Raw genomic sequence first — 23976 nt, 5'->3', positions numbered from 1 at the left:
TTGTTTCCTTTGTGTGATCATCATCTGGAGTAGGTGGGGGAGGGGATGGGTGAGATGAGGGGTTGTGGCTGAATATTATCAGCAGATGTGCCTTTGAACATGAAAGCACTGCCCTTTTCTTCACATTGAGTGTTATAATTCCAGCATCAAGCATCTGTCTCCGCAGCCGCAAGTTTCAGAGGATCTACTTCAGAGCTGTTGTGTTTTTTTTAGTAGCTTAGGTGATTTCAGACAGAGACTGACTGGCAGAGCATCGGGCCTGACGTGCAGTTGTGCGTTTGTCTCTGTGCACAGGATGTGGAGACAGCCTGCAGGACAGCAGCGGGAATTTCTCCTCTCCTGGATTCCCAAATGGATACTCGGCCTACATGCACTGCATCTGGAGAATATCAGTCACACCGGGGGAAAAGGTACGAGCTTATGGAAAGTGTCAGATTTGATTTGAGGTGCCTTTAAGCAAAGATCACTGGCTCCTTCATGTTGATGCAGTTTATTGGTTTCATCATATTTATCTGAGATTTAGCAATATGTGACCTTTGCCCCCTGCTGTCCCAGTAATGGGTTTTTATTTTTTTATTAAGATCATTTTGAACTTCACCTCCATGGATTTGTACAGGAGTCACTTGTGTTGGTATGACCACGTGGAGATCAGAGATGGATACTGGAGGAAGGCACCACTTAAAGGTCAGTTTTAACTGAATTCAGAGAGCAGCTAACGAACAACAAACCTCCAGATGTCTCCTGGTCAACTTTTGTGTAAGGGAAAAAAAATTAAAAGACATTCAGTTTCAGAAAACAACTGCTGCAAGTGAAAGCTGGGTGCAGTCTTTGGTGGATGCAGTGTGCTTCGTGTGAAGTTCTGTAGAGCTATGGAGACAGATTTCTGCCAGTACTGCGGATGTTGTGAGGTTCAAATGTTTGATTTTATGTTTTCACCTGTGACCCAGGTCGTTTCTGTGGCGATAAGCTGCCCGAGCCGATCATCTCCACTGACAGCCGCCTGTGGATTGAGTTCCGCAGCAGCAGTAACTGGGTGGGAAAAGGTTTCTCTGCTGTTTATGAAGGTGAGCACTCATTTTCTTCCATGCATGCTGAACACAGGGTCGGATCACACATCCAACAATATGTGTAGAGGCTGTAGCAAAAAAAACCCAAAAAAACCCTTTTTGGCTCTCCTACTGCTGATGTGTCAGGCATTTTATGCTGCATTAATCAGATCTTGGCCAGGTTTCACATTCAGCTCTATTGTTTGCAGACCGTGCAAAGGGATGATGTATGTGTGTGAGTGTGAAGGCATTCAGTTAATCCCCAATGCATAAATCAGTGAATCAGCAGTGAGCACCTTATTTTTTTTCCAAAGGAAAATACTGATGATATAGCAATGAAATAGCTCAGTGTTGTTTTTACTGTCACATGCAGCCATCTGTGGCGGGGAGGTGAAGAAGGACAATGGCCAGATCCAGTCTCCCAACTACCCCGATGACTACAGGCCAAACAAAGTGTGCGTGTGGAAGATTTCTGTTGCTCAGGGCTTCCACGTAGGCCTCACCTTCCAGTCTTTTGAGGTAAGACACCAATGCATTTTTACTGTTTTTAACAGAATAGTGTTCATGCTTTCTTCTGGATTTCATGACTAATTTTTCCCCTTTTTGACACCAAATCTTCTGCTTTTCTTTAGATTGAGAGACACGACAGCTGTGCATATGACTATCTAGAAGTGCGCGATGGGATTTCTGAAAACAGCCCTCTGCTGGGCCGCTTCTGCGGCTATGACAAGCCAGATGACATAAAAACGAGCTCAAACCATCTGTGGATGAAATTTGTCTCAGATGGCTCTGTCAACAAGGCCGGCTTTGCTGCAAACTTCTTCAAAGGTGAACTTTTTAAGTGCTGACAACTTCTAGGAGAGAATGTCAGCATCTGAATTAAAGCATGTTCCAACATTCACTCTGTAGGTCATGACCTTTTTAAATTTTCTTTCATATATCCTTGTTCTTCTTGCACCTTTGCGTTCTGTGCGACCCTCTTTGCCCGACTCTGCTGTTGTTTTGGAGGGTTTTCTCTCGTAAGCCACTGAGCCAGGGGGGCCACCTAAAAGGGCCATATCTTTGTGTGTTCAGAGATGGATGAGTGCTCCAAGCCGGACAACGGTCGCTGTGAGCAACGCTGTGTCAACACACTAGGCAGCTACAAGTGTGCCTGTGACCCAGGCTATGAGCTGGCTGCTGACAAGCGCAGCTGTGAGGGTAAGTACAGGGAGAAAAGTCACCAGCCCTGCTCACCATGTCATTTACATGCTAAAGCACTTTACACAGTTAGCCACCCAAATACAATAAGTACAGTCAGTCCTGCTCCTAACAGCCAGCATTAATAGTGGTGCTGGCCAGGCACGGCCTTTTCTGATTTGTGTTACAACAATGAAAGCTTTATTTTACCTCAAATTATATGTTGTTGTTTAAGACCCAACTGCTAGCACACACAGCTGCACAACATTACCATTTAATCCCTTTCTGCCTCTACAGGAAGTCAGCCAGCTACCCATCTCTTTGCTGTGTGTACAAATATTTCGCTGATGTTGAATTAATGGTGCCTGAAATTAAAGACAGACATATTAAAATGAATTAAAAATGCACATAACTGAATGTAGTTCTCTTATTAATATGTTAATATTAAAATAATGCATATTAGAAAGGATATACATTCATGGTGTATGTGCAATATTTCCACATGAAGCTTGCAGACAGTTGTGGGGGTTTTTTTTTTTTTTTTTTTTGTTTTTTTAAGCACTAACCCCCTGTTATGTTTTAGATGACTGATGCACTCGTATACGCAAATATTCAATTTCTTGCTTCAGTAAACTTCAGGGTTCAGGCTTTACATGGTTAAAATACATTTTTTATATTTTAAACCTGCATTTAAATTGAGTTAAAATGATCCCTAAAACCTGTGCTTATATAGATATCTGTTAGATATTGTGCACTATTATTATTTCTGGATTTCAACACAGTCCATGTGTCAGCACAGCTTTTTGTTTTACTTAGTTAATGACTGACGGAATTAACTAAGAATAGCCAAGTGATCTAATGAGTATCACCAGCTGCTGCTGTTGTGTTATATCCTGCGTTGCTACTACAAAGCTTTGGCAGAAAGGTCAGGCAGTAATCACATTTTTCCGAGGGTTGTTATGTTCAAAGGAAATCTCAGATGGCAGCGTAACATTTGGAACTAATCCTTGAGAAATATACAGTGATATCATGTATTTATTTATTTTTGTGTGTGGACACCTGCACGCATATCAAGCTGCTTATTTTTCTGTCTTTTGTGTCCAGCTGCTTGTGGAGGTTTCATCACCAAGCTGAACGGTTCGATAACCAGTCCAGGCTGGCCCCGAGAGTACCCCCCAAACAAGAACTGCATCTGGCAGCTGGTTGCCCCCACGCAGTACCGTATCACTCTGCTCTTTGACGTCTTCGAGACTGAGGGCAATGATGTGAGATTTGGGGTTATGTTAAATGAACAATGGGTGGGTTTGTTCTATACTTTTGCTCCTTGTCACTGCGACGCATCTCTCCTTAATCATAGCAAATGAAGCATTTCTCTCCTCCTTGAGTTTTGTAATTAAAACCAAATAACACGTCCTGTGCAGGTTTGTAAGTACGACTACGTGGAGGTACGCAGCGGGCTGTCGGCCGACTCGAAGCTACACGGGAAGTTCTGTGGGGCAGAGAAACCAGAAGCTATCACTTCGCAGTACAACAACATGCGCATCGAGTTCAAATCCGACAACACGGTGTCCAAAAAGGGATTTAAAGCGCAGTTCTTCTCAGGTAAGTCTTCTGGCAGGGTTCTGCACGGTCTCTGCTTTCACTCACTCAGATCTGCTACCCGTCAAGTCTTCAAAGCGAGCAGTCGTCAGCGTTGTTGTGTCCTCTGTGGTCCTGCAGATAAGGACGAGTGCTCCAAGGAGAACGGTGGCTGTCAGCATGAGTGCGTCAACACCTTTGGGAGCTACAGCTGTCAGTGTAGGAGTGGTTTTGTGCTGCATGAGAACAGACACGACTGCAAAGAAGGTATTGCACATAACATTTTTTGTCTTTTTGAATAGATCTATCTACTCGTCTTCTTCTTAGATTTTGGTGAGAGCGAAAACAGTCTGAGTGCAGTGCTTGAGCCTATTGTAGATTAGCCTGACGCAGAGCACCGTGTCGACATTTTATCTCTTTCTTTCTTTCTTTTTTTTTCTTGCAGCTGGTTGTGATCACACTGTGAATAGTGTGAGCGGCATTATTACCAGCCCCAACTGGCCAGATAAATACCCCAGCAAAAAGGCATGCACCTGGGTGCTCACCACCACTCCAGGTCACCGCATCAAAATCGTACGTGCCACAACCTCCTGCTTGTCAGGCATTTATTTATTTGTTAGCAGCTTTATCTGCATAATTGAATTGCTAAATCCGCTGAGGACATCTGTGTTTACTGTGCTCATGTCAGAAACTGTTATGGCCTTCCTAATGATGATGTGTGGCTCCCCCTTCTGTTATTATTTTTGCATTTTTGCCCACTGTGCCACAGATATAGAGTCGGTTATTTGCTGAAACAATGTCGTGCGTTGATCTTCCGTGTGCCGAGTTAATTAAGTTCTTATCTTCTAGAAACATTACCTTACTATATCGCTAAAAGACAAAGGGCTTTAATGTCTAAGCCTTATCATTCGAGTTGATCTTCCTCTTCATTTCTAACAGGCCTTCAATGAGATTGACATGGAGGCCCACCTGGAGTGTGCCTACGACCACATTGACATTTATGACGGGCGTGATGGAAAAGCGCAGAAACTGGGTCGTTTCTGTGGGACTAAGAAGCCTCCACCCATCACATCCAGCGGCAACAAGTTGTTCATTCGCTTCTTCTCTGATAACTCTGTGCAGAAAAAAGGCTTTGAGGCTTCCCATACTGCGGGTGAGAGTTATATTACAGCATTCAGGGGTTTTTCTCCTAAAAAAAACAGTGTACAGTTTCACATCGGTTTTTATTTTTAAGTCAATTAGTCATATCAAACCTCATGAAGGGCTTTAGATGTTCTTCCAGGATTTATAGGTCAATGTTCACCACCCTGTCTCAAAATGGGATGATTCAGACTATGTTCTCCTTTTGTAACAGGATGACTCTAGACACAAAAGCACAGCTGGCCCTGATTCCCATCAGCCCACTTCTTTCTCTCTGCAAAAATGCTTAACTCAACTTTTCTGTTCAGAGTGTGGAGGTCAACTAAAGGCGGAAGTCAAAACCAAGGACCTGTTCTCCCATGCCCAGTTTGGAGACAATAACTACCCCGGAGCCTCTGACTGCGAGTGGGTGATTTCGGCGGAGAAAGGCTACGGCGTGGAGCTCATCTTCCAGACCTTTGAGATCGAAGAAGAGGCGGACTGCGGCTACGATTACATGGAGCTCTTCGATGGCCCTGACACAAAGTCTCCACGGCTGGGACGTTACTGTGGCTCAGGGGTAAGAACATTATCCAATAATTCTGAGATTCTTTTTTGGGTAACTCCTGCTGCAGAGAAGCACTGTGACTGCCCGAATGTAATTATCAGGGAGTTGTTGGAATTATTAATCCTGTCGCCTGTAATGGGGTGACTTTTCTGACCCGGCCTGGGGATTTTGATTCTGGCTTTAAGCCAGCGGGCTCCTCCTGAGTTTGAGTGCTGCTGTGGAGGTGGCTACAGGTCAACATAGCTGGTCACTCCCTGGGTGTCGCTGGACTCTCTGGCACTTACTTCCAGCGGTGAAATAATCAGCCGATGGAGGCTGCAGCTGGTCTATGAAACAATGAGTCCTGTGGGGAATAGTAACTCGAGTTTCATCAGGTTAGAGAACAGCTTGATTTCATTTACAAGATTTTCTAATAAGCTTTGGCCTCTTATTCACGCGCATTCTTATGAGTCATTCGCTGTAGGGGACGTAACACCCCGGGTTCCTCGGGGAGCAGCTCCTCAATCAAGTTTCCTTTTATAAAACAGGTTGAAATAAACTGACACAGTTCAGTCCAAAGTAGAGTAAAAACTCATTACGTTGTGGGGGAGGTTTACTTTCAGCCCCGAGGCTTTTCTCAGTTACACAGTAGATTGTTTCTGGGTCTACAATAAAATAGAATGGGCCGCTTTCTTCTTGTTTAAAATCCCTTTCCCAATAAACCAAGACTTACAGGGCGTTATGTTGTGGCGAATTTTCACCGGCGGCTTTAATCGGCAGTCCGGTGTGTTTACAGTTGGTCACGCGGGCTTTGACTGCTCTGACACTGCAACGCTCGTCTTTGTGACAACCACGGGGCAGCTGATTCGGCGCCTTAACTAACTAATGATTGCTCGAATTAATTTTTTTAAATCAATTTTCACATGATAATGGTGTTCTGAAAAACACTTAGGTCAAATGTTTAATATTTTTGTGCTCACGTAATGCAATTACCTCTTTTTGAAGCATGTGTGTAGCAACACATTATATGGCTCTATTCAGGGAAGAAATAAGCTTTCTGCAGCGGTGCACTTCAATATGAAGCTCCAGCAAAAAACAAACAAAAGGAAAAAAAAAAAAAGAGGAGAAAGCTGCAGAAGGCTAGTCTTGGACCCAGACCCTCACATGGCCCCTGGCTTTTACAGCAGTAGCAGTCAAGAAGCTCTCTGTCAGACTCACTGATTGGACTTCAGCATGTGTGAAGTCCTTTTAGTTTGAATTGAAGTTCAGGGAAGCAGAAAGCCACAAACGAATCTGTTGTTTTGTCCCTCCTGACAGCCTCCAGAGGAGATCTACTCGGCCGGTGACTCCATTGTGATCAAGTTCCACTCCGACGACACAATCAACAAAAAGGGATTTCACGTCCGCTACACCAGCACCAAGTTCCAGGACACACTGCACTCACGCAAGTGACCAGCGGAGGCCAGAAGGGGCCGTGCAGGGCAAAGGGGCAAACGGAGGGGCCCCCAAGGGAGGCGCCAGCCAGACGCTCGGATCCCTTCGGCCAACAAAATGAATCAGACACGACAGAACAGCCGCAAGACCACCAACCGCACCTCAGCTCCTAGGGGCTCTAGCTCCCCCCACAGACTGTGAGGAGTAAAAGCCATTCTGCAGTACACCTTGTTTTTACCTTTCTATGGTTAGGATTGGGGTGGGAGGGTGGATGTCTGCTTTAGGTGGACAGTAGGGGAAAATGTATTGACCCAATACCCCCAGATATGTTTTTTTTGTTTGTTTGTTTTTTTTATTGTTCTTTTTTTTTCTTCTTTTTTTAAATACATGCCGAGAAAGGCACAAAGGAAAACAGTGGATTCTCAGGACCTGTAGGAAGGCGGGCATCAGCTGGACAGATCCCTGCTTTTGTCAGGCCAGCCTGCCACATGCAAGGGGAGGAGAAAAAGAAGAGGAGGAGGCATATGGGGAACATCTCCTGCACTCCTCAGTAAAGGCTCTCTTCACCTCACTCTCCTCTCATCCCTTTGATTCAAGGATTCCTATCCATAAGAGGATTAAAAGGACTTGACTTGAGATATCGATACTGTATGTCAGTCAAGTGCATGTAATTCCAAGGCAAGGAGGAAAACGGTACTGTGACAACACCAGCATTTGTAATTGGCTTTGTCCTGACAACCAGCGGCAAGATTCTCGTTGTTACCATTAACAAGCAAATGTAGGAATCTGTTATCTTATCAAAGGACTAATAAATGAAATGTGGTCCATATCTTCTGGTTGGTAATTGCTTGCCTGATGATTGGCTATTACTGTACCTCCGTGTATAAAGTAATGTTTGATCTTTCAAAGGGAACGTGTGCTTTTCTCAGCTCGAACCAGTTAGCACTTTACAGTGAATTGTTCCAAAATCATGAGCTTATGGAATTTTGTGAAATGCAATGCCAGTTCACTTGTTTTTAAATGCATTTTATCTCTTATTCTGTTATTATATATATATTTTTTTTGTAATTGCTCCATTTAGTTCCTCAGGCATACTTGAACATTGTGTGTGCCCTGTAACATGGGGTAATAAAGATATGACTTATGTTTCAGTGTTGATTTACACGTCTGATGTAAAATAATTTCTCTCCAGAGAAAATGCCTTTTTCTTGCTACAATGAAGTATTTCTCAAGAACCAAATGAGCCTGGGTATTTATTGTCATAGTGATTACATATATAGTGTAATGGGGGGAGGTATTTCTGAAGTTAGCCTTATAATTGCCTTCCAATGTATAGCCAATGGTCAGTGTTGAATATACTTTGTTGCTCACTCATTCCTTCTCTTTATTTATTATTCAGCACCATGTTGCATGAGCCTTCTGTGGTCTGACACACTTGTTTGATGACTGACCTTTTATCCATACTGCTAATTGAGCTCAGCTCTGTAAACCTGTTTTTTAGGCCACTTTAGTTAAATTGTGTTCTGGCAGAGATTACCCAGGACGTGCAAGAAGGAGTAACAGACCAGAGGACTTGAATGGTCCCTGTTTGAAGTAAGTTTGTTGAAGAACCTTTGCAAACACAGGAAAAGAACAAAGTCAAATATAAACAGACTATCTCTTATTCATATTATCTGTTATTCAGTATTTATAGACGGGAGCTTTTTCATTCCAGACGACAGTAGGAAAGCATTTGCTTTTCCACTTTGCTAAATATTCATTCCTCTACATGTAACATCACTCTCCCTCTGATTATTCCATTACTCTCCTGTTTTTTTTTCTTTCCATGAAAATATGAGGAGCAGAGCGATGTTGCTGAACAAAAAAAAAAAACTGCTCGAGTGCCTGACAGTAGGCCCTTTACTTAACAAAAGTACTGCACATACATAAATGTGTAACAAGACTGCAGGCTTGGAGAGATCTTTTTACAAACAAAACAAAAAAGTACCATGTAAATTAATAGACATGGCTATAGGTGGGTATAAATAAACATAAGTAGAGATACATCTCAATATTTCTCATTATTTTATATCTCAAGAGTTATTGAAATAAGTAGAAAGAGATTGAGAATAGCATTAGATAGATAGCTAGATGGGTATTGACAGAGATCTCTATAAAGATGGGTTGGAGAGAGAAAGAGAGCTATCGATAAATGAAGGGGTAGCGAGAGAGCTATCAATAGATGGTAGACAGAAATAACTGAGAGATGTCGATATCAAGCTCGATACATCTAGGTACCCTACAAGAAGCACTGCGGTAATAAAAAAAAAAGAAGGAAATGAATGTGAAAGGTACGCAGACATTCAAACACTCCCCTTCATTCACAGTGGAAATTAAAGTCTCTCCAGAACAAAAGTCAACGGGTTTTTTTCCCCTTCTAATTTTACTCCTATTTGTTCTCATCTTCCTACATCCATTTCCATCACGCTGAGTAGAAAATACCTCTTTGTGTAGAACAGCGTCCCTTTATTTAATAACCTAAACATTAATGCAATTCATTGTTTCATCTGACCTCTTTCATATGAGTTATTAACAGCCGCCCAGAGATGCGACGCAATCTACAGTAGCTCTCCCGGTAATTCTGTGATTATAAGCCAACAGCGACAGGCCGTCATCCCGCCGCTCCGTTACATAACCGTGCAGGAGGAAGGAAAACAAAAAGAAAAGACCCTGAGCTTTTCTGCACCTGTTTTATTTGACATCCACGAGTAACAACACGCACATAAACCAGAATTTACTGCTCCTGCTCCAGTCGGCCCCTCTCCCCCGACCGTTATGTTGTGCGGTTTGACAAATGGCCGTCACCTTCACTGCGGGGCAGAGTGGAGACGCTATTGAGTGGTGCTCTGAATTGTGGGAGAACCGAGCAGGTTACAGTGAGAGGCTGTGAGTGTGGTGGAGGGCTTGTGGAGGGTACACCTGAGGAGCTGATAAAAGGTCTCTTTTAACCCAATGACAAAAATAGACACCTTGAAGCATTTTGTAAGATCTGAGATAAAACGAAGTCACAAAAGAGGAAAGTGACTTGTGCTAAATATTGGCTTTGAGAGTTCTTCTAAACGTGTGTGTGTTGGCAGCATCCAAAGCTCAGTTCAGAATGAGTAAGAGCAGCATACGCAGACATTTACATCATCTTACATTACATTTAACATAAAAACAGAGTATAAATTTGGTTTATAGAACTTTTAATCCAGCCACAGTGGGACATCATAAGCTCTGATACAAATGTGGCTGAAAAATCACATTCAGTGCAAAATCGAGACAAAGAAAACAAAACAACGAATAAAAAAAAAAAATAAAAAAAAACCCCAAAGAAACATTCTGATGCTTCACAACATGGCCACGTATCAAAGTGAACCATTAACACTGGTCTTCACGGACATCGCAGCGCTGCGCTGTGTCAGTGTTCACAAAAGCAGGTCACAGAACAGTCAGCAACTCTTCACAACTCAATAAGTAACACAGATGAAAATTGTGACTCAGTCAGTGTTTCCCAACAATTACTCCATCATCTAGGGCTGAAGATGAAGGGGGGGAGAAACAAACCAAAAACAGCTTGTGTGAATCAGAGATCAACCTACTATTATGAGTCACATATTCAGTTACACTAGATTTTAAAAAGAGACACCCAGAGTGGGGATTTTTTTCCCCTCTATACTTAACAATCCACTGATCAATACAAGTGAGAACAAAGAAAAAAAAACTGTGATAACTCTGACATCTTTGTGCTGTAAAGTATGTAACCGTGTACTGAGCCGTTGTTCCACAAACGTGGAAGAAAGAAAATAGTTCTCACAGGTTGCATACAGAGGAACGCCTCTGTGTGACATCAGTAGTGTTTATGTGGTGAGTGACTGCCAGGCCATGGCACCCAGCTGTCCCCCGACCCACCACAGAGCTGCTCCCAAAGAGGCGGCTGCCATCACAGCCAGGCTGGCCTTGAGTACAGCGCCTGGGTGTCTGCTGAAGCGGGCCGGGGCCACGCAGGCCAACGTGGCCACAGTCACGGTCAGGGTGAACAAAATGGAGACGGCCGTGTTAATGGCCACAATCTGGCCGAACTTGGCGAAAGGCACAATGACACAAAAGAAGAGAGGGACTGTGGAGATCGCTGTGGTGACAGCGCTGGACACTATGGCAACACCCACATGGTTCACTGCCTCCAGAGTCCTCCTCTGCCTCTCGGCCTGAGGCTCCTGCGAATAAAACAGAGATTTAAAAAGTGCAGACTCTTAAAAAAAACACGCTGTGGTCAATTTGAAATTAGAATAGTCGCGTACCAAGTTATGAGAAGGCATAGAAGGTGTGGTCTCCCCAGCCAGAAGGTATCCCTCCACCAGGTGTAGACAGTAATCCACCGAGGATCCAACAAGTATTGACAGAGAAATTGCCTCCACTGCTCCCATCTCCCATCCCAGCCAATACATGAGCGCCACTACCAGACAGATCACCCCTATTCAAGACCAAAAACATGAGGGAAATGCACTCTTGGTTATTTGAAAACATCACTTTCAAATGTAAATATGTTAGTGTGGCTCTTACCGAGAATGGTCACGAGCACGGGCAGCAGCAGCAGAGGATGTGCGGTAAACACAGAAACAGCTGCCACGCAGATGGCCAGAGACAGCAGCAGACTCCAGAGGGCACTCTCCACACCTACAACAGCACCAGAGGGCAGCACTTTCGGCATTTTTATCTGTCTCCAGTTTTAGAAAAGGAAAAAACAAACACTGCATCTCTTTGACATCTGCTCCACCTCTCACTTGCCTATGATTTCCATGAAGATCTGCTTCCAGTGCTCACACGTCTGGAAGCCTCTTTGCAGAGAAGAGGTCTGCGGGAGAGTTGCGAGCTGCTCCTGGATGAAGTTCTCCCACTGCAGGAAATCGGAATACGTCTGAAATGAGGATTTTCCCTTGTATGTGGTCTTACAAGGGAGGAGGAGGAAGAGAGAGAGAATTAAGGCGTTGCGGCAACTCTGAAACCGACGGCGGTTTGTCGCATGGAGATGAAGAGACTTACAGATTCGAAGGCCATGGACAGCCAGCGGACCTTCCCCCCATGCATTCCCACTGCTCCATGGGACAGCTGCCCTGGGAGCAGGTTGGGTTCAGGGAGAGAGTGGCACTCGGGATGAAGAAGAGGCAGAATGGAAGATAGCTTGTTGCCTGTGAGGAACAGCAGACTTTTTAGCCTGCTTGCTGTCAAATCAGAAGGCCTAACCTTGCTGATTTGACTTTATACTACTTTTTTGTGTCACAAAAAAACCCCACATTTGAAAAGTTACTTTCCCTTCCCATCAGATAAGCAAATGTTACCTGACGGCAAGCACTGTGCTCCTCCCGGCTTTACGAGCTGTGTGTTTGCACTAACAGCTTTGCAGATTTTGCAAAGATGCCCCATCTCCTGGAAAATATCAAAGTCTGGATCCAGTATAATGCTGCCCTTTGGAGAGAATCAAACAACAAATTTACAACGGTGAGAAAGTCCTTTTAAAATCCGGTGCGGCGTTCCTCCAGTCGACAGTTTAAGATGCATGTGGCGCAGGTGTGACCATCACCATATCTCCAATCACGTGGTTGTCCCTGCGTTCGGTTCGGTTCACTCCCAAGATCCCAAACACAAGGAAAACCATGGCTCCGGTGTCGACCAGAGGACGCACCGCTGGTTGGCCGCACACACCGCCGCTGCACGGATTGAAGCCAAACGTTTTGGATGGTTTCGTTTTGGCAGCAGATGAGGGATCTTTGAAAATAGAAGCAAAGAAAACCCTTTCAACCACGTTTATTTATACGGGGCAAAAATATCTGCATAACTGGTGTACTGTGAAAAAAAAAAAAAAAACTCTCCAGAGGATTCACTTTAAGAGGAGAAGTCACATCAGTGCGTTTTCTCTGTAGTTAAGACTCAGCTAAATGACAGGAAAAAGACATTTGTGCAGCGTGACTCATGCGGAGTGAGAACTGTTTTCCTGATGCTAACAAACAGTCTTTATGTTTATCACGAGATGCTTGCTCGCTCACCGCTGGGAAAAAACGTATAAAAGCTTCCCCGTGAAGGTCCATCAGGCCCAGAGCTAATGCCACAGCCTGGCGGGTTGACACACACGCGGCTGGGATGAGGTCTCAGGCGGCACTGAGCAAAGTACAACTTCCTAAAGGGAAAAAGCAGAGCTGAAAAATGACAGATTTCCCCACTAAAACAACCTAACAGCCTGTCTCAGTCTCTGTTTTACATTCTTCCTTTGTGCCTTCACCTGCTGTGCTGCTGTGGAGATGATGCTACATAAAAGGAAAAATCTGGCGTCCAGCCATGACGAGGATCACACGAGCCGGACGTGATCATCCAGCTGTCGTACGGGAGGTATACGTGGGAAACACACACTGTCATTCTGGCGGTGTAATTGCCATGGGGCTGATTAAAAGCCTATTCAAATAAAACAAAATTAGTTGTAAGCTGCTTTAGTGGGACTCGAATTATTACCAATAATAAAAGCAGACTTTTTTCCTGCTCTCACACCTGGAATGATGACACCTCACGCTCTGTGCTGCACATCTTCCACGGGGACGGGATGCTGGCGTTAAGGGAGAAGCGGTAAATGGTTGTAGAGGCTCCGTGGTCTAACTTTGATACGTACACTGTCACAAGAGGGCCTTGAAAAAGGTACAAAGGTCAGGATTTTAAAGACAGGAAACAGGGCTTAAATGAGAAAAGGGCTGGGTTTGGGTGTTTTTATGTGCTGGGTTTTTACCTGTTTGGTTAGTGAGTGAGTCCTGTTTCACTCCACTCGGAGCAGCAGTGGGAGTTGTCCTGCTCGGCCTCTGCTGATGTGTAGGATACAAAAATGCAGACGAGGGAGCGTGGGTGGGAAGTGGGTGGGGTTTTTCCATGAACACACCTGCAGGACACGACATGTATTTTTTTTTTCTTTGGATATTCGTTCCAGATCTAAGAAGTTAACCGAGTTGTGCTTCCACTCTTACCTGAGCACATGGGACAGGAGATGCCTTGGCCGCTGAGGTTGCTCCGCAGAGCCAGCAGACTCTGAAGGTTTGTATCTTGGCGGAAAAGAAGGGGAGCGTGAGTGGCCGGCCTCAGGAGACAACAGAAGGCAGCTGAGAAGACCAGAACCAGGAGAAAGACACCTGGGCCAGAAGGGAGATGAACAAACAATGACAGAAAAGAGGGTTTGATAGAACAGTTGTGGGACAGATCAGCAGTGAGGATCAATTACAGTCACTCCCAAAGAGTGTGGTTGAATCCTTCATGAGAATGCTTTGCACTCACTCTGACAGGCAGAATCCCCTCAGGGCAAACAGAGATTACAGAATTTCTTCAATAATTCTTACTTAAGCCTGAGGTGACTCTCACATCTAAACCAAACATTAAGAGCTCTGCACACAATATCTTAGAAGCCCCAACCGCTGAGTTTTGGGATATAAATTGATGTTGTCTTTGCAAGTTCTGAGTTAAGATTAAATCTCACCTAGAACAGTTTTCCGTCGCTCCACAACCGGCTTAGCCACTAAGTGCTTCAAGGCCCACTGAAGATTGGTGCTCACCACACCCACGTGCCGCTGCCCCGGAGGGGACAGAGGTGTCTCGACCGACAGGGACAGGATGGCCGCATCGCCGTCTGTGTCGCAGAAGCCTGGCAGAGACGAAGGAAAAGAGCCTCAGAGGTGCCCCGCGAGACACATTCTTACAACCAATCCTCCTGCCAGCCTTCATTCCGATGCTAGGCAGATAATAATCTCACCTGGCTCCATTTCCACTGACAGAAGAGCCACATCATCATCCTCGTCCGACAAAGGGCTGTGGTTCGCCGACAGGCCCGAAAACAGCTTCCAGCTTCGCGGGGTGGAGAGTTTAGGGGGAGAGAGAGAGAGAGACAGCTGAGGGGGATTAGATCTGGGTGGGTGACACGCAGCACAAAAAGTAAGGAAGCAAAAGCTTACCAGCTCAACCAGGCATGTTCACGAGGCTCCACAAACTGTGTCCAGATACAAAGGGCAGCAGGCATCAGGACAGACACCCAAAGCCAGCAGCAGCTGACGATGAGAGCCATGAATAGGCCGAAGTCATGCACGGCTGGGATCTGAGTGCCAGGTGAACAAAGCGCAGTGTAAAGGACCTTGAAACATTCAATTTGTGCTTATCGTGGGAAAAATGGTTGTCTGCTGAGAGAGGCACTTCTATTCACCCACTGTAGGAGAGTCATTTATACACCCTGTACATGTCCTATTAAGCGCTGTTATTTTCTTTTCTTTCTCAGTTCCATAATTACCTGAGAGAAGGTGTTAGCGGCATAAGCGGCCGCAGTCGTGAAGGAGGTCAGAAATGTCGCTCGGCCAGCTGTTTTAATTGTGTAGATCATTCGCTGCTGCGGCTGATGCAAATGAGAAGCCTGTCTGAAAGTGCTGATGAACACAAACACATCATCCACCCCTGAGAGATGAAGGGTAGACAAAAGGAGGACTTCTTAGCACAACTCATGACAAAGAGTTGTAGTTTTCCTCATTTCAGAGCAATAGCTCCACGTAGCATTCACATACAGCTGAGAGTCAGAAAATAAAAAGGTCATTATGTTTGCATCTTGTGCGCGAAATCAGCTAAAGCCTGCAGCTTGTTAGTTTAGCGTGAAAAGCCTGGAAATGGGAGCTAGATGGGGACCTACAAGAGGCAGAGAAATACAGTGAATTTTCACAGTGAAGTCAGTCATTAACACTTATACATTGTATAATTACTCTGCACACAACACAGCTTTACTACAGCATGTTATATGGAGGGGATTATGGTTTTATGGGGGATTGTGCCATTTGCTTAACTGGTAACAAGACTCCACTGAGTCACTAGAAGTAGTAATTAAATCCCCTGTAAAAGTACAAGGTGGCACTTTTACATTTTAATGAGATTTAGTGGTTCTGAGAGGCAGTTTTTTTCAACTTTAGACCCAGCCAGGCTTGTGGCTTCTTCTTCAATTCTGTATTTAGGTGTAGCTAAGCCAAGCTTGCCTTGAGCTTCACATACGATTACGTATAACATTATAACCACTGACAGGTGGTAACACTGATCATCTCTTCATCATGGCACCTGTTAGTGGACGAGTTATATTAGGGAGCAAGTGAACATTGGTCCTTTAAGTAGATGTGTAAGAAACATAAGGATTTGAGTGAGTTTCAAAGTGTGCTGGCTAGATGACTGGCCAGAGCATCTCCAAAACAGCAGCTATCGTGGGGCGCTCCCGGTCTGCAGTGCTCAGTATCTATCAAAAATGGTCCAAGAAACAGTGGTGAACCAGCAACAGGGTCATGGACAGCCATGATTCAATGATGAACATGAGGAGCGAACGCTGGCCCGTGTGGTCTGATCCAACAGAGAAGCTACTGCAGCTCAAATTGCTCTAAAAGCTTAATGGTGGCTCTGATAGAAAGGTGTCAAAATACACGGTGCATTGCAGTTTGTTGCAAATGGGGCTGCGTAGCAACAGACCAGTCAGGGTGCCCATGCTGACTCTTGCAGACCATGTACATCCTTTCATGGAAACGGTATTCCCTAATGGCCGTGGCCTCTTTCAGCAGGATAATGCATCATGCCACAAAGCAAAAACAGATCAGGAATGGTTTGAGGAACAAAAACATGATTTTGTGGTGTTGACCTGGCTTCCAAGGCCCCCAGATTTCAATCCAATCAAGCATCTGTCCAATGTGCTGGTGAAACACGTCCGATCCATGGAGACTATACAGCACAACTTACAGAGTTTGCTGCTAACACCATGGTCTAGAGGCTTTTTTGGCATCAAAAGGGGGACCAACACATTATTAGGCAGGTGGTCATAAGGCTGTTCAGTGTATTTTACAAACCCCAAAGTGGCATCAATCTTCATAAACACAAAGTGTTTTACAAAATGTCAAACTATTGCTTAAATGACTTACCAATACCGATAATAACAAACGCTGCAACTCCGTTGAGAATGCCCAGGTACCTCACGCCAAACACGACGTGGTATAAGAAAAGAGCCATCAGGCAGCTCAGTCCAATGCTAGCAAGTCCAAAGAAAGTCAAAAAGACTGCGCAGAGACAAGAAGAAGCTTGTAAATATTTCTGCGCCTTCGAACAGAAACATGTACACACATCGATATAAGTGAAATACGGGGATACTGTACCAGAAAAGGAGGTAAGGACGTAGACAAGCACAGTAATACAGGCTCCGCTAACCACAGCCAGCATCATGTCATTGTGGAAGGTGTGTCTCACCTCGTCATCAAACAGCTCTGTTCCCCCATATAGCACCTTTACCTGACTGGAACAGGTCACACAGACAAAACAACTTTGAGTGTTTGCAATAGCATTCAGTACCTGTGAATACGAGAGTTTTTACTGACCTGGTAGACTGGTTGGCCAGGATGTCTGCATATTGGACCACAAAGTTTTTGAAGCGTGCTCTCTGCTCATCCGCTCGGTCCTGCAGGGAGTAGTAGGACGGCAGAGGAGCTCCGAAGTGGATTTCACTGCGTAACAGGGATGAGGACAGATGCTCCGGGGACAGACTCTCATCCACGTACCAGTAAAACTGCGGGTGGGTAATGGCCAGGCCCAGAGAACCTGCACATGAGGAGAATCAGCAAAGTTAAGTTGGGCTACCCCAAGGAGTCATTCAAGCTTGAACTGGAATTTCAACCTGCCTTTAATATCAGCCAAGTCTGGGCCCATGCCATCATAGTAGATCTTGCCTCCTCTCTCACTGGGGTAGAGGTATGACAGGAGGGAGCTGGGTGGGGAGCAGTAGGACGGCCCCAGTGGCAGATCCCTCAGTAACTCCAGAGGCTTCCAGCAGAACTGATGAAACTGTGGGTGCTGCATGAGCAGCCGCTCAACTTGGTGTATCGTCTGCAGGCGCTCTGGAGTGAAGATGTTGCGCTCGCCTTTGCCTTGAGCCACAAACACCAGCTCAATCCTCCACAGAGCCTGGCTCTGTAAGTAGTAATTGGGAACAAATCTGCGCTTCCTAATGAGGGAAAAAGTTGAATTTCCATCCCCTAATCTCGCCTCTTCTTCCCCTTTTCCTGGATTTATGCTTTCATGCGTCCCCGTTTCCCCCTGACCCAGATGAGGCGCTGTCCTTTCATCTCTGCTTGCTGCTGCTCCTCTCTTCTGATGATCGCTGGCTTGTAAAGGGTCCCCTTGAGGAGCGGAGGACCCCGTGTCCTCATTATCCATCTTATTGAACACTTCCTTCCTGCCCAGCTTCTCAAGCAGAAGCTCTCGCAGCGCCTCAGACTCCATGTTATCTATGTCTCGCCTGCGTCTGTCCCACGACCCCAGCTGAGTCTTTACGGCGATGGCGAGGGCGTCAAAACGTTCAGCTGAGAAGTGGCTGTGAACCTCAAAGGCACTGTAGGAGAGGTCTATGTCCAGAGGAGGGCAGTAGAGCAGCATGTAGGCAAAGAGGGCACATGGCAGCAGGACAGCTGCCCCTAAAACCGCCCCACTGGCCCAGGGTTGCGTGTAAACCCACCCCACTGCCTTCCACAGTCCACAAACCCAAGCATCCCCCGAGGAACAGCTCTGCTCCGCGGCGTGTGCTGCTCCATCCTCTTCCTCCAGCTCCTCCTCCTCTTCCTCTTCTCCACCACCCCAGCTGGTGTGAAACAGCAACGGCTCATCATCCACATCCATTGCGGCACCTGTCAGGGACACATAAGACCACTTGATCATCACTCACTTAACGTTATGGCTGTTCTCCACTTGGTCAGGTGAACATGAGCACAGCTGCGACAGAATGGGGGACAAGGCAACTTTGAAAGTTGTGCTCAGAGAGCAAGGACACGAGCGAATTAAGTCTATCCTGAAGCAGCTGGCGACAAAGGCCGTCCACTGGTTGCTCGCATGGAGAAAATTGAGCGAGGGGGACCTTTTTCCCCCTTCTTGTTCTTCCCCTCAAGGGCTCGTAATAGAAAATGGCTGGCCGAGTCCTGCTTTAAGATGCTGATCACAAGGGCTTGGGGTGAGACAGGCTAAAAAGCTGTGATTTAATTCTTGTCTCTGCCAGCCCATGCAAGCCATTATCACCCGGAGAGCGTGTACTAGTGGGGTTCTACATATGACCAGTCGATGCAGTTGTTTCCACCCTGCACCAAATTAAATCATCTCACTTGTCTAATTAGTGACAAGAAGAGTGATCGGGGTATAAAGAGTTTATCTCCAGCGATGGGCAGCCTTCGACTAATCGTGTCAATAGGTGTCACTTTCCCCCCCACCCCTACGCTTCTTTTCTCTCAGACAAGACATTGCAGACAGTTTGCATTCAAGTGGCAGTGAGTCTGCTAACTGCAGCAATTTATCTATTCTCTTTAGAACGATGCTTTAAGGTCAGCCAGGTAAGACATTGAATCATAATTATGTGTAAAAGATAGCTGTAGTCAGCTTTCTAGCTAGAGTGAAAAATCCATCATAAAAGAGAGTAATTTACAAATGACACGGAATAATCGATATTTGCAAGAAAGATTCCTCCCGTTGGAGAGCAGGGAAGAAAGACTGTTGAGAGGCAAACCCTTAAGATGCCAAATGAACTGTAGGCGTGCTGATTTATGGGACAGTTTGTGCTCTTACATCTAAACGTAGTTGATTTCACGGTGGCAATAAAGGGAGTGCTCCACTCGGAACAGCCAGCCTCCTTGTGCGGCCACCGTGCAACAGTCAGACTCCGGCTCACAGACTGGGGGGTGTATTTAACGGGCACATCATTAAAATCCTTTACCCGCCAGTTCCTCGCCCTTTGAGAGAAACACTTTTGATGTTCTCAAACATCCACCATGGTTTCACGCTGGATTTTACATTCTTAAAACCTGCGGAGTTGAAAGCAAGAGCTCCGCCCTGCATTTCACGTTCTTAGAAAAAAAGGCCAAATTTGGGACTTCTTTTAAAAATGGACAACACTTTGTTTTATTAAGCACCATGTCATCCAAGTGCACGGACAAGGGCACCGCTGCCCCTTTTAATGGGAGTGCAGATGGGGCGCGCGGTGTGAATGTGAGCTTCCCGCATTTTTAGAGGATAAACGCATTAATGGTGTTTGTTTGGTAGCTTTTTGTTTTTTAAGACAAAAGCTCAGGATGTATCACTAAACAAAAAGAAAACCATCTAATCATTATTTTCAGTGACTTTTTCTCTTAAACAACACAGACATATATTTTTTAAAATAACAAGGAAAAATAATTTGTTCCAAATTGCTGGTGTAATTTCAACTTATTATGACTCGTTATCTGCAGCCATCGTGGGCTATTATTCCATAATGAGTCCTATTATGTTGTTTTCCTCTAATGCTGACTTTTCCTCGTCAAATACGTTTTCGGTCCAAGCGTCACTATTTTGCATTGAAAAACACGAAGAATTAAACTCGATATGATTCTGTACTTGGGGGGTAAATGAAATTGAATACAGCTACTAATTTTGGCAATTAGATTTTGGTAATCCTCTCTGCCCCCCCTGCCCTCCCCTCTCAAGCATGTTTTGGTCGTGATGCTCTCAGCAGCAGATGAGAGGAGGCACACAGAGAAGTGCAGAAATATCATGCGAAGAGTGGGAAAGGGAGAGGAGAGAGGAGAGAAAAACGGGGAAGTGGGTGAAGAGACGGCGCAGCCATCAGACATCAAACAAACCGTGGGCTCCTTGAAAATCTGTCAAAAAGAAATTTCTGCTGGTTAATAATTATGGGGGGGGCAGCACTACAGGTGCATCTTAGGGCCCGCTTCGACATAAAAAAAGCCTCACAAGCCGAACAGATTTCAAACTCTAAGGATGTATGAATGAATTAGCAGAGTGAGGCAGGCTCAGTGCAAGCTCTGCCTGCTTTTTACGATCCCTCTACTGTCTACATGTGCCTCGCAGCGGCGTGCAGGTACAGTGAGGGAGAGATAACTACCCACGGCCTCGGGGACGCATCCTTTCGTCTCTTCGTGATGAGTCTGGCACTCCTTCGCATCCAGGAACATTGCGCCTCGTGTACAATAATTATGAGTGGAGTACATCTGCAAAGCACTGCGAGCGGTACGCAGCCTGGTATAACTAATGTGTTTACAAGCTGCCAGAACTGTTCAACGTCGCTTCTAAAAAAAAAAAATCAATAGGAAAGAGCAGCCGATTTAATCCACACCGGCGCAGGTGTGGATTAAAAAATAAGAATAAACTGGCATCGTGCTTTAAGTGTATGTTGGTGTAAAAGCAGTCTGCCATATGGCTGAGTGTATATTAAAGCTGCGTCGCTCTTAAAGGAGAGGATGTGGTTTTCTGTCTGTAATGCAGTTACATTGTGACAAATGAGACAGGTGAATGCACCAGGAGGCCTGGAGTGAAGTTGCACGTGCTGGGTTTTCAGGTGTAAAATTGTGTTAATTGTCTGAAAATGAATTTTTGATGCCTTTGACATCCCGCTTGCGTTCAGGCTCACGTGGGAACTTTGTAGCTTTTACATTTTTTTCCCCCAACAAGTGATGTTTGTGCTGTACCTGCCAGCTCGTTGGAAGCACAGCAGGTGTAGGTGATGGACAGAGCTGTCTCGTATGTCGTGTTCAGCGAGATGAGGGCATCCAGGATGATGAACTGGAAACCTAATGTACGCACGGCCTCTCCCGTGAAAACACAGATAAGCTCAGTGTCGGTGTTATTACCCTCCTTTACATCTCTGGGTGATGTGAAGCCGGCGAGGTGTAAGCTCCGAGCAATCCCCAGCTTGCTGTGAGCCTGAACCCTTCACATATCATCATTACTCTCAACATCTCTCTCAGCACTCTGTTTGCCCTCAATCTCTTGCCCTTTTCTTCCCATCAGTCTCGCTGCCTTTTTTTTTTACCCCCACATCCCTATCCTGTCCACAAAGGTGAGAGATTTGTAACCTTCAATACTGATAGCACACACACACACACACACACACACACATCCCTCCACCTTCCTCAGTTTATCTCCTCTTCATCTCATCCAATATGGATATCGCATGCTGCCTGCTGACCCACACACATTGAGCTTGGTGTAGGCTCAGCCAGCATAGCACCTCATTTAAAGGGGCATTGATTTCACCACTAGTGCTTTATGAATATATTCCTTATGCATGAGCATTCAGCAGTGTGTTTATGGCAGACGTGCCTCCAATTCTATACACGCTCTCAATCTGTGCTTCAAATCAAACTCTCAAGGTCCATCTGCACCCAGCAGAGATGTTCTTTTTCTTATTGTCTTTGAATTCCTGCTCAAACTGAAGGCAAAGCGCAAAGCTCTGTGCATACAGTGTGAGGCATCCAGGGGATCTAAAATTCAATTTCTCTCCCTCCCCTGAATGAAGCTGAACACCAAAGCCTCATACTACACTGGAGGTAGTTTTTTTCTCTATCTTGGCAGCATAAGAGGACATAGATAACAGTATGAAACCAATTTCCTACAACTTTCTAAAACAATTAGTGCACTTTATCTTTTATTTTCTAGATGAACAGTTTAGATGGTCTGCCTTCAGCAATCAGCATCTCATATTCACATTTAATTTAAAGAAAAAAGAAAAGATCAGACAAAAACAATAAGCAATCCCATCAAAGCAAAAGAAATCTGCAACACAGGGGAGAGACTTACCTGAGGCTGATGAAACAAAAATTACAGGTGGGGCGATCAGGCCTGTTTGGTCCACTTGTAATGTGCTGAACTTGTGCTCTGTAATTTCATCTGCTCCACGCACTCATGTGGGGGGGGGAGAGAAATGATCAGTTAGTGTTTTAATGTCATAGTTAATAACTCATCAAGAGGCACACTGAGGGAGCCCTCAGCAGAGAAACCCACACAAAAACAAATCCACTATTCTCCCCTCACTCTGCAAGAATCCTCTAACCCCGGCAGTTCATAATGTGTTGTTTTCCTCTCCTTTTATGCTCCCCAGTCCTTTCTCTCCCTCCCCTCCTTTCTTACCCGGTTGTCGAGGCGACAGAGTCAGTGAGAGACATTTCTTCCCAGAAGCTCCTCTCTCTCTCTCCCATGGCTTTGTTCAGCCTGCTCTGCTGACTGGCTCAATAGTGTATGAGACACAAGGAGGGAAACGCAGCTCGAAAACCTCTCTGCACCTCCCGCGACAGGCTGGCGAGCCCGCGGGGATTTTTATACCACTGCAAAAATGTCACCGGAAAAAAATTCAAGCATCTGTCAGCTAGTTACGGGTGACCCAAAGGATGCAGTTGTCACGGTACCGCAGCCAAGCCCCCTCCCATCACATCAGAGTTGGTATGGTCTAGTCTAGTCTCAGTTGGTGGGGAGGTGGGGTGTGCTATAAGAGGGCAATAAGAATAACTGGTTACAGTGGGAGACAAAGTGCAGGCAATTTAAAATAATCACCTGAGAAAAAGAGTTTATTAGTTATTGCTTCATTTTCATTCTTCAGCGCCGACCGAGTGAATGAAGCTGCTCAGCCTGCTGTCCTCTGTTGTAAATGGTTTGACTGCTGTGTTATACGGCATCTCTAATATTTGGTGGAGGCTGTAAATTCAGCACCGATCTCAACTGTCATGTTTGCCTTGCTGTGCCAGTACTGCACTCTCCCGGACTGTAGTGCCCTCGCTCGCTCTCATCCAACATTAATGACCAGCACTCTCCTCACACCGCTACGTTCAACTCATCCATCACCTCGCTCCTCAACCCCTGTTCGTGTTTAACTTGGATTGCTTTGACATCAAAAGGTGACAATCCATCATCTAAATGAGAGCAGATAACTGTAGTGAAATTTCACTCTTTCTGCGGCATCGTGAAGTCAAACAGAGAAGAGAGGTTTGAAAATGGGAAAGAGTGCGCGAGTGCTGAAATCCTGGAGGACACTTCATAGCTGCGCACTGTTTTCATCATGCTGGTGTAACTGTGACAGAGACATCTGTAAGAAAGACTTTTTCAGTCGCTTGAGATCAATATAGTGAAGAAGAGTGAGTCCAATCACATCTACTGCTAGAGCTCTGTGGGGGACAAACAACCAAAAAACAAACAAACACATCTTACGAAAACTGTTGGAGC

At 45.3% G+C, this 23976-nt stretch overlaps 2 protein-coding genes across 4 annotated transcripts in view; one reads left to right on the top strand and one right to left on the bottom strand.

The window, feature by feature from the left end:
* The window catches only part of bmp1a (bone morphogenetic protein 1a), a 30396-nt gene extending 22119 nt beyond the window's left edge, over positions 1–8277 (top strand). The window contains exons 8-20 of one of the 2 annotated variants that reach the window (XM_040019166.1): positions 295–410; positions 582–684; positions 948–1064; positions 1420–1565; positions 1679–1874; positions 2121–2246; positions 3330–3523; positions 3647–3827; positions 3945–4070; positions 4249–4376; positions 4743–4956; positions 5252–5502; positions 6787–8277. In XM_040019166.1, the coding sequence (XP_039875100.1) occupies positions 295–410; positions 582–684; positions 948–1064; positions 1420–1565; positions 1679–1874; positions 2121–2246; positions 3330–3523; positions 3647–3827; positions 3945–4070; positions 4249–4376; positions 4743–4956; positions 5252–5502; positions 6787–6921 (2033 nt within the window). In that variant the 3' untranslated portion in view covers positions 6922–8277. The remainder of the gene's footprint in view (positions 1–294; positions 411–581; positions 685–947; positions 1065–1419; positions 1566–1678; positions 1875–2120; positions 2247–3329; positions 3524–3646; positions 3828–3944; positions 4071–4248; positions 4377–4742; positions 4957–5251; positions 5503–6786) is intronic. The other variant, XM_040019167.1, reaches the window with a different exon arrangement.
* A 1650-nt stretch (positions 8278–9927) lies between these two features.
* disp3 (dispatched RND transporter family member 3) lies at positions 9928–23915 on the bottom strand. 2 transcript variants are annotated; one of them, XM_040019155.1, is made up of 22 exons: positions 22891–23915; positions 22561–22650; positions 17628–18629; positions 17328–17547; positions 17109–17245; positions 16878–17012; positions 15230–15390; positions 14901–15040; positions 14702–14793; positions 14429–14593; positions 13926–14087; positions 13694–13840; positions 13462–13595; positions 13199–13368; positions 12966–13096; positions 12503–12687; positions 12261–12387; positions 11965–12110; positions 11710–11869; positions 11485–11598; positions 11223–11395; positions 9928–11138 (listed from the first exon to the last, which is right to left on the bottom strand). In XM_040019155.1, exons 3-22 carry the CDS (start codon positions 18619–18621, stop codon positions 10782–10784), a joined length of 4050 nt encoding a protein of 1349 aa, XP_039875089.1. In that variant the 5' UTR covers positions 18622–18629; positions 22561–22650; positions 22891–23915; the 3' UTR covers positions 9928–10781. The 2 variants fall into 2 exon arrangements, with proteins under 2 accessions (XP_039875089.1, XP_039875088.1); XM_040019154.1 differs by lacking the exons at positions 22561–22650; positions 22891–23915 and having other exon boundaries at positions 17628–19836.
* Between the last annotated feature and the right edge of the window lie 61 nt (positions 23916–23976).

Source organism: Simochromis diagramma, unplaced genomic scaffold (genome assembly GCF_900408965.1).
Source record: "Simochromis diagramma unplaced genomic scaffold, fSimDia1.1 OVJJ01000822.1, whole genome shotgun sequence".
Lineage (NCBI taxonomy): Eukaryota > Metazoa > Chordata > Actinopteri > Cichliformes > Cichlidae > Simochromis > Simochromis diagramma.
The sequence above is the reverse complement of the archived record's forward strand: the minus strand, read 5'-3'. Positions and strand labels throughout refer to the sequence as shown.

Excerpts from the sequence above, each read along its gene's own strand:
- disp3 (XM_040019154.1), bottom strand. The coding sequence starts at position 18,660 with ATGATCAAGTGGTCTTATGTGTCCCTGACAGGTGCCGCAATGGATGTG. Across the intron at positions 17,548-17,627 it reads AGACTTGGCTGATATTAAAG|GTTCTCTGGGCCTGGCCATT; the intron begins GCAGGTTGAAAT and ends CCTCATGTGCAG. Across the intron at positions 14,088-14,428 it reads GCGACGGAAAACTGTTCTAG|GTGTCTTTCTCCTGGTTCTG; the intron begins GTGAGATTTAAT and ends CTTCTGGCCCAG.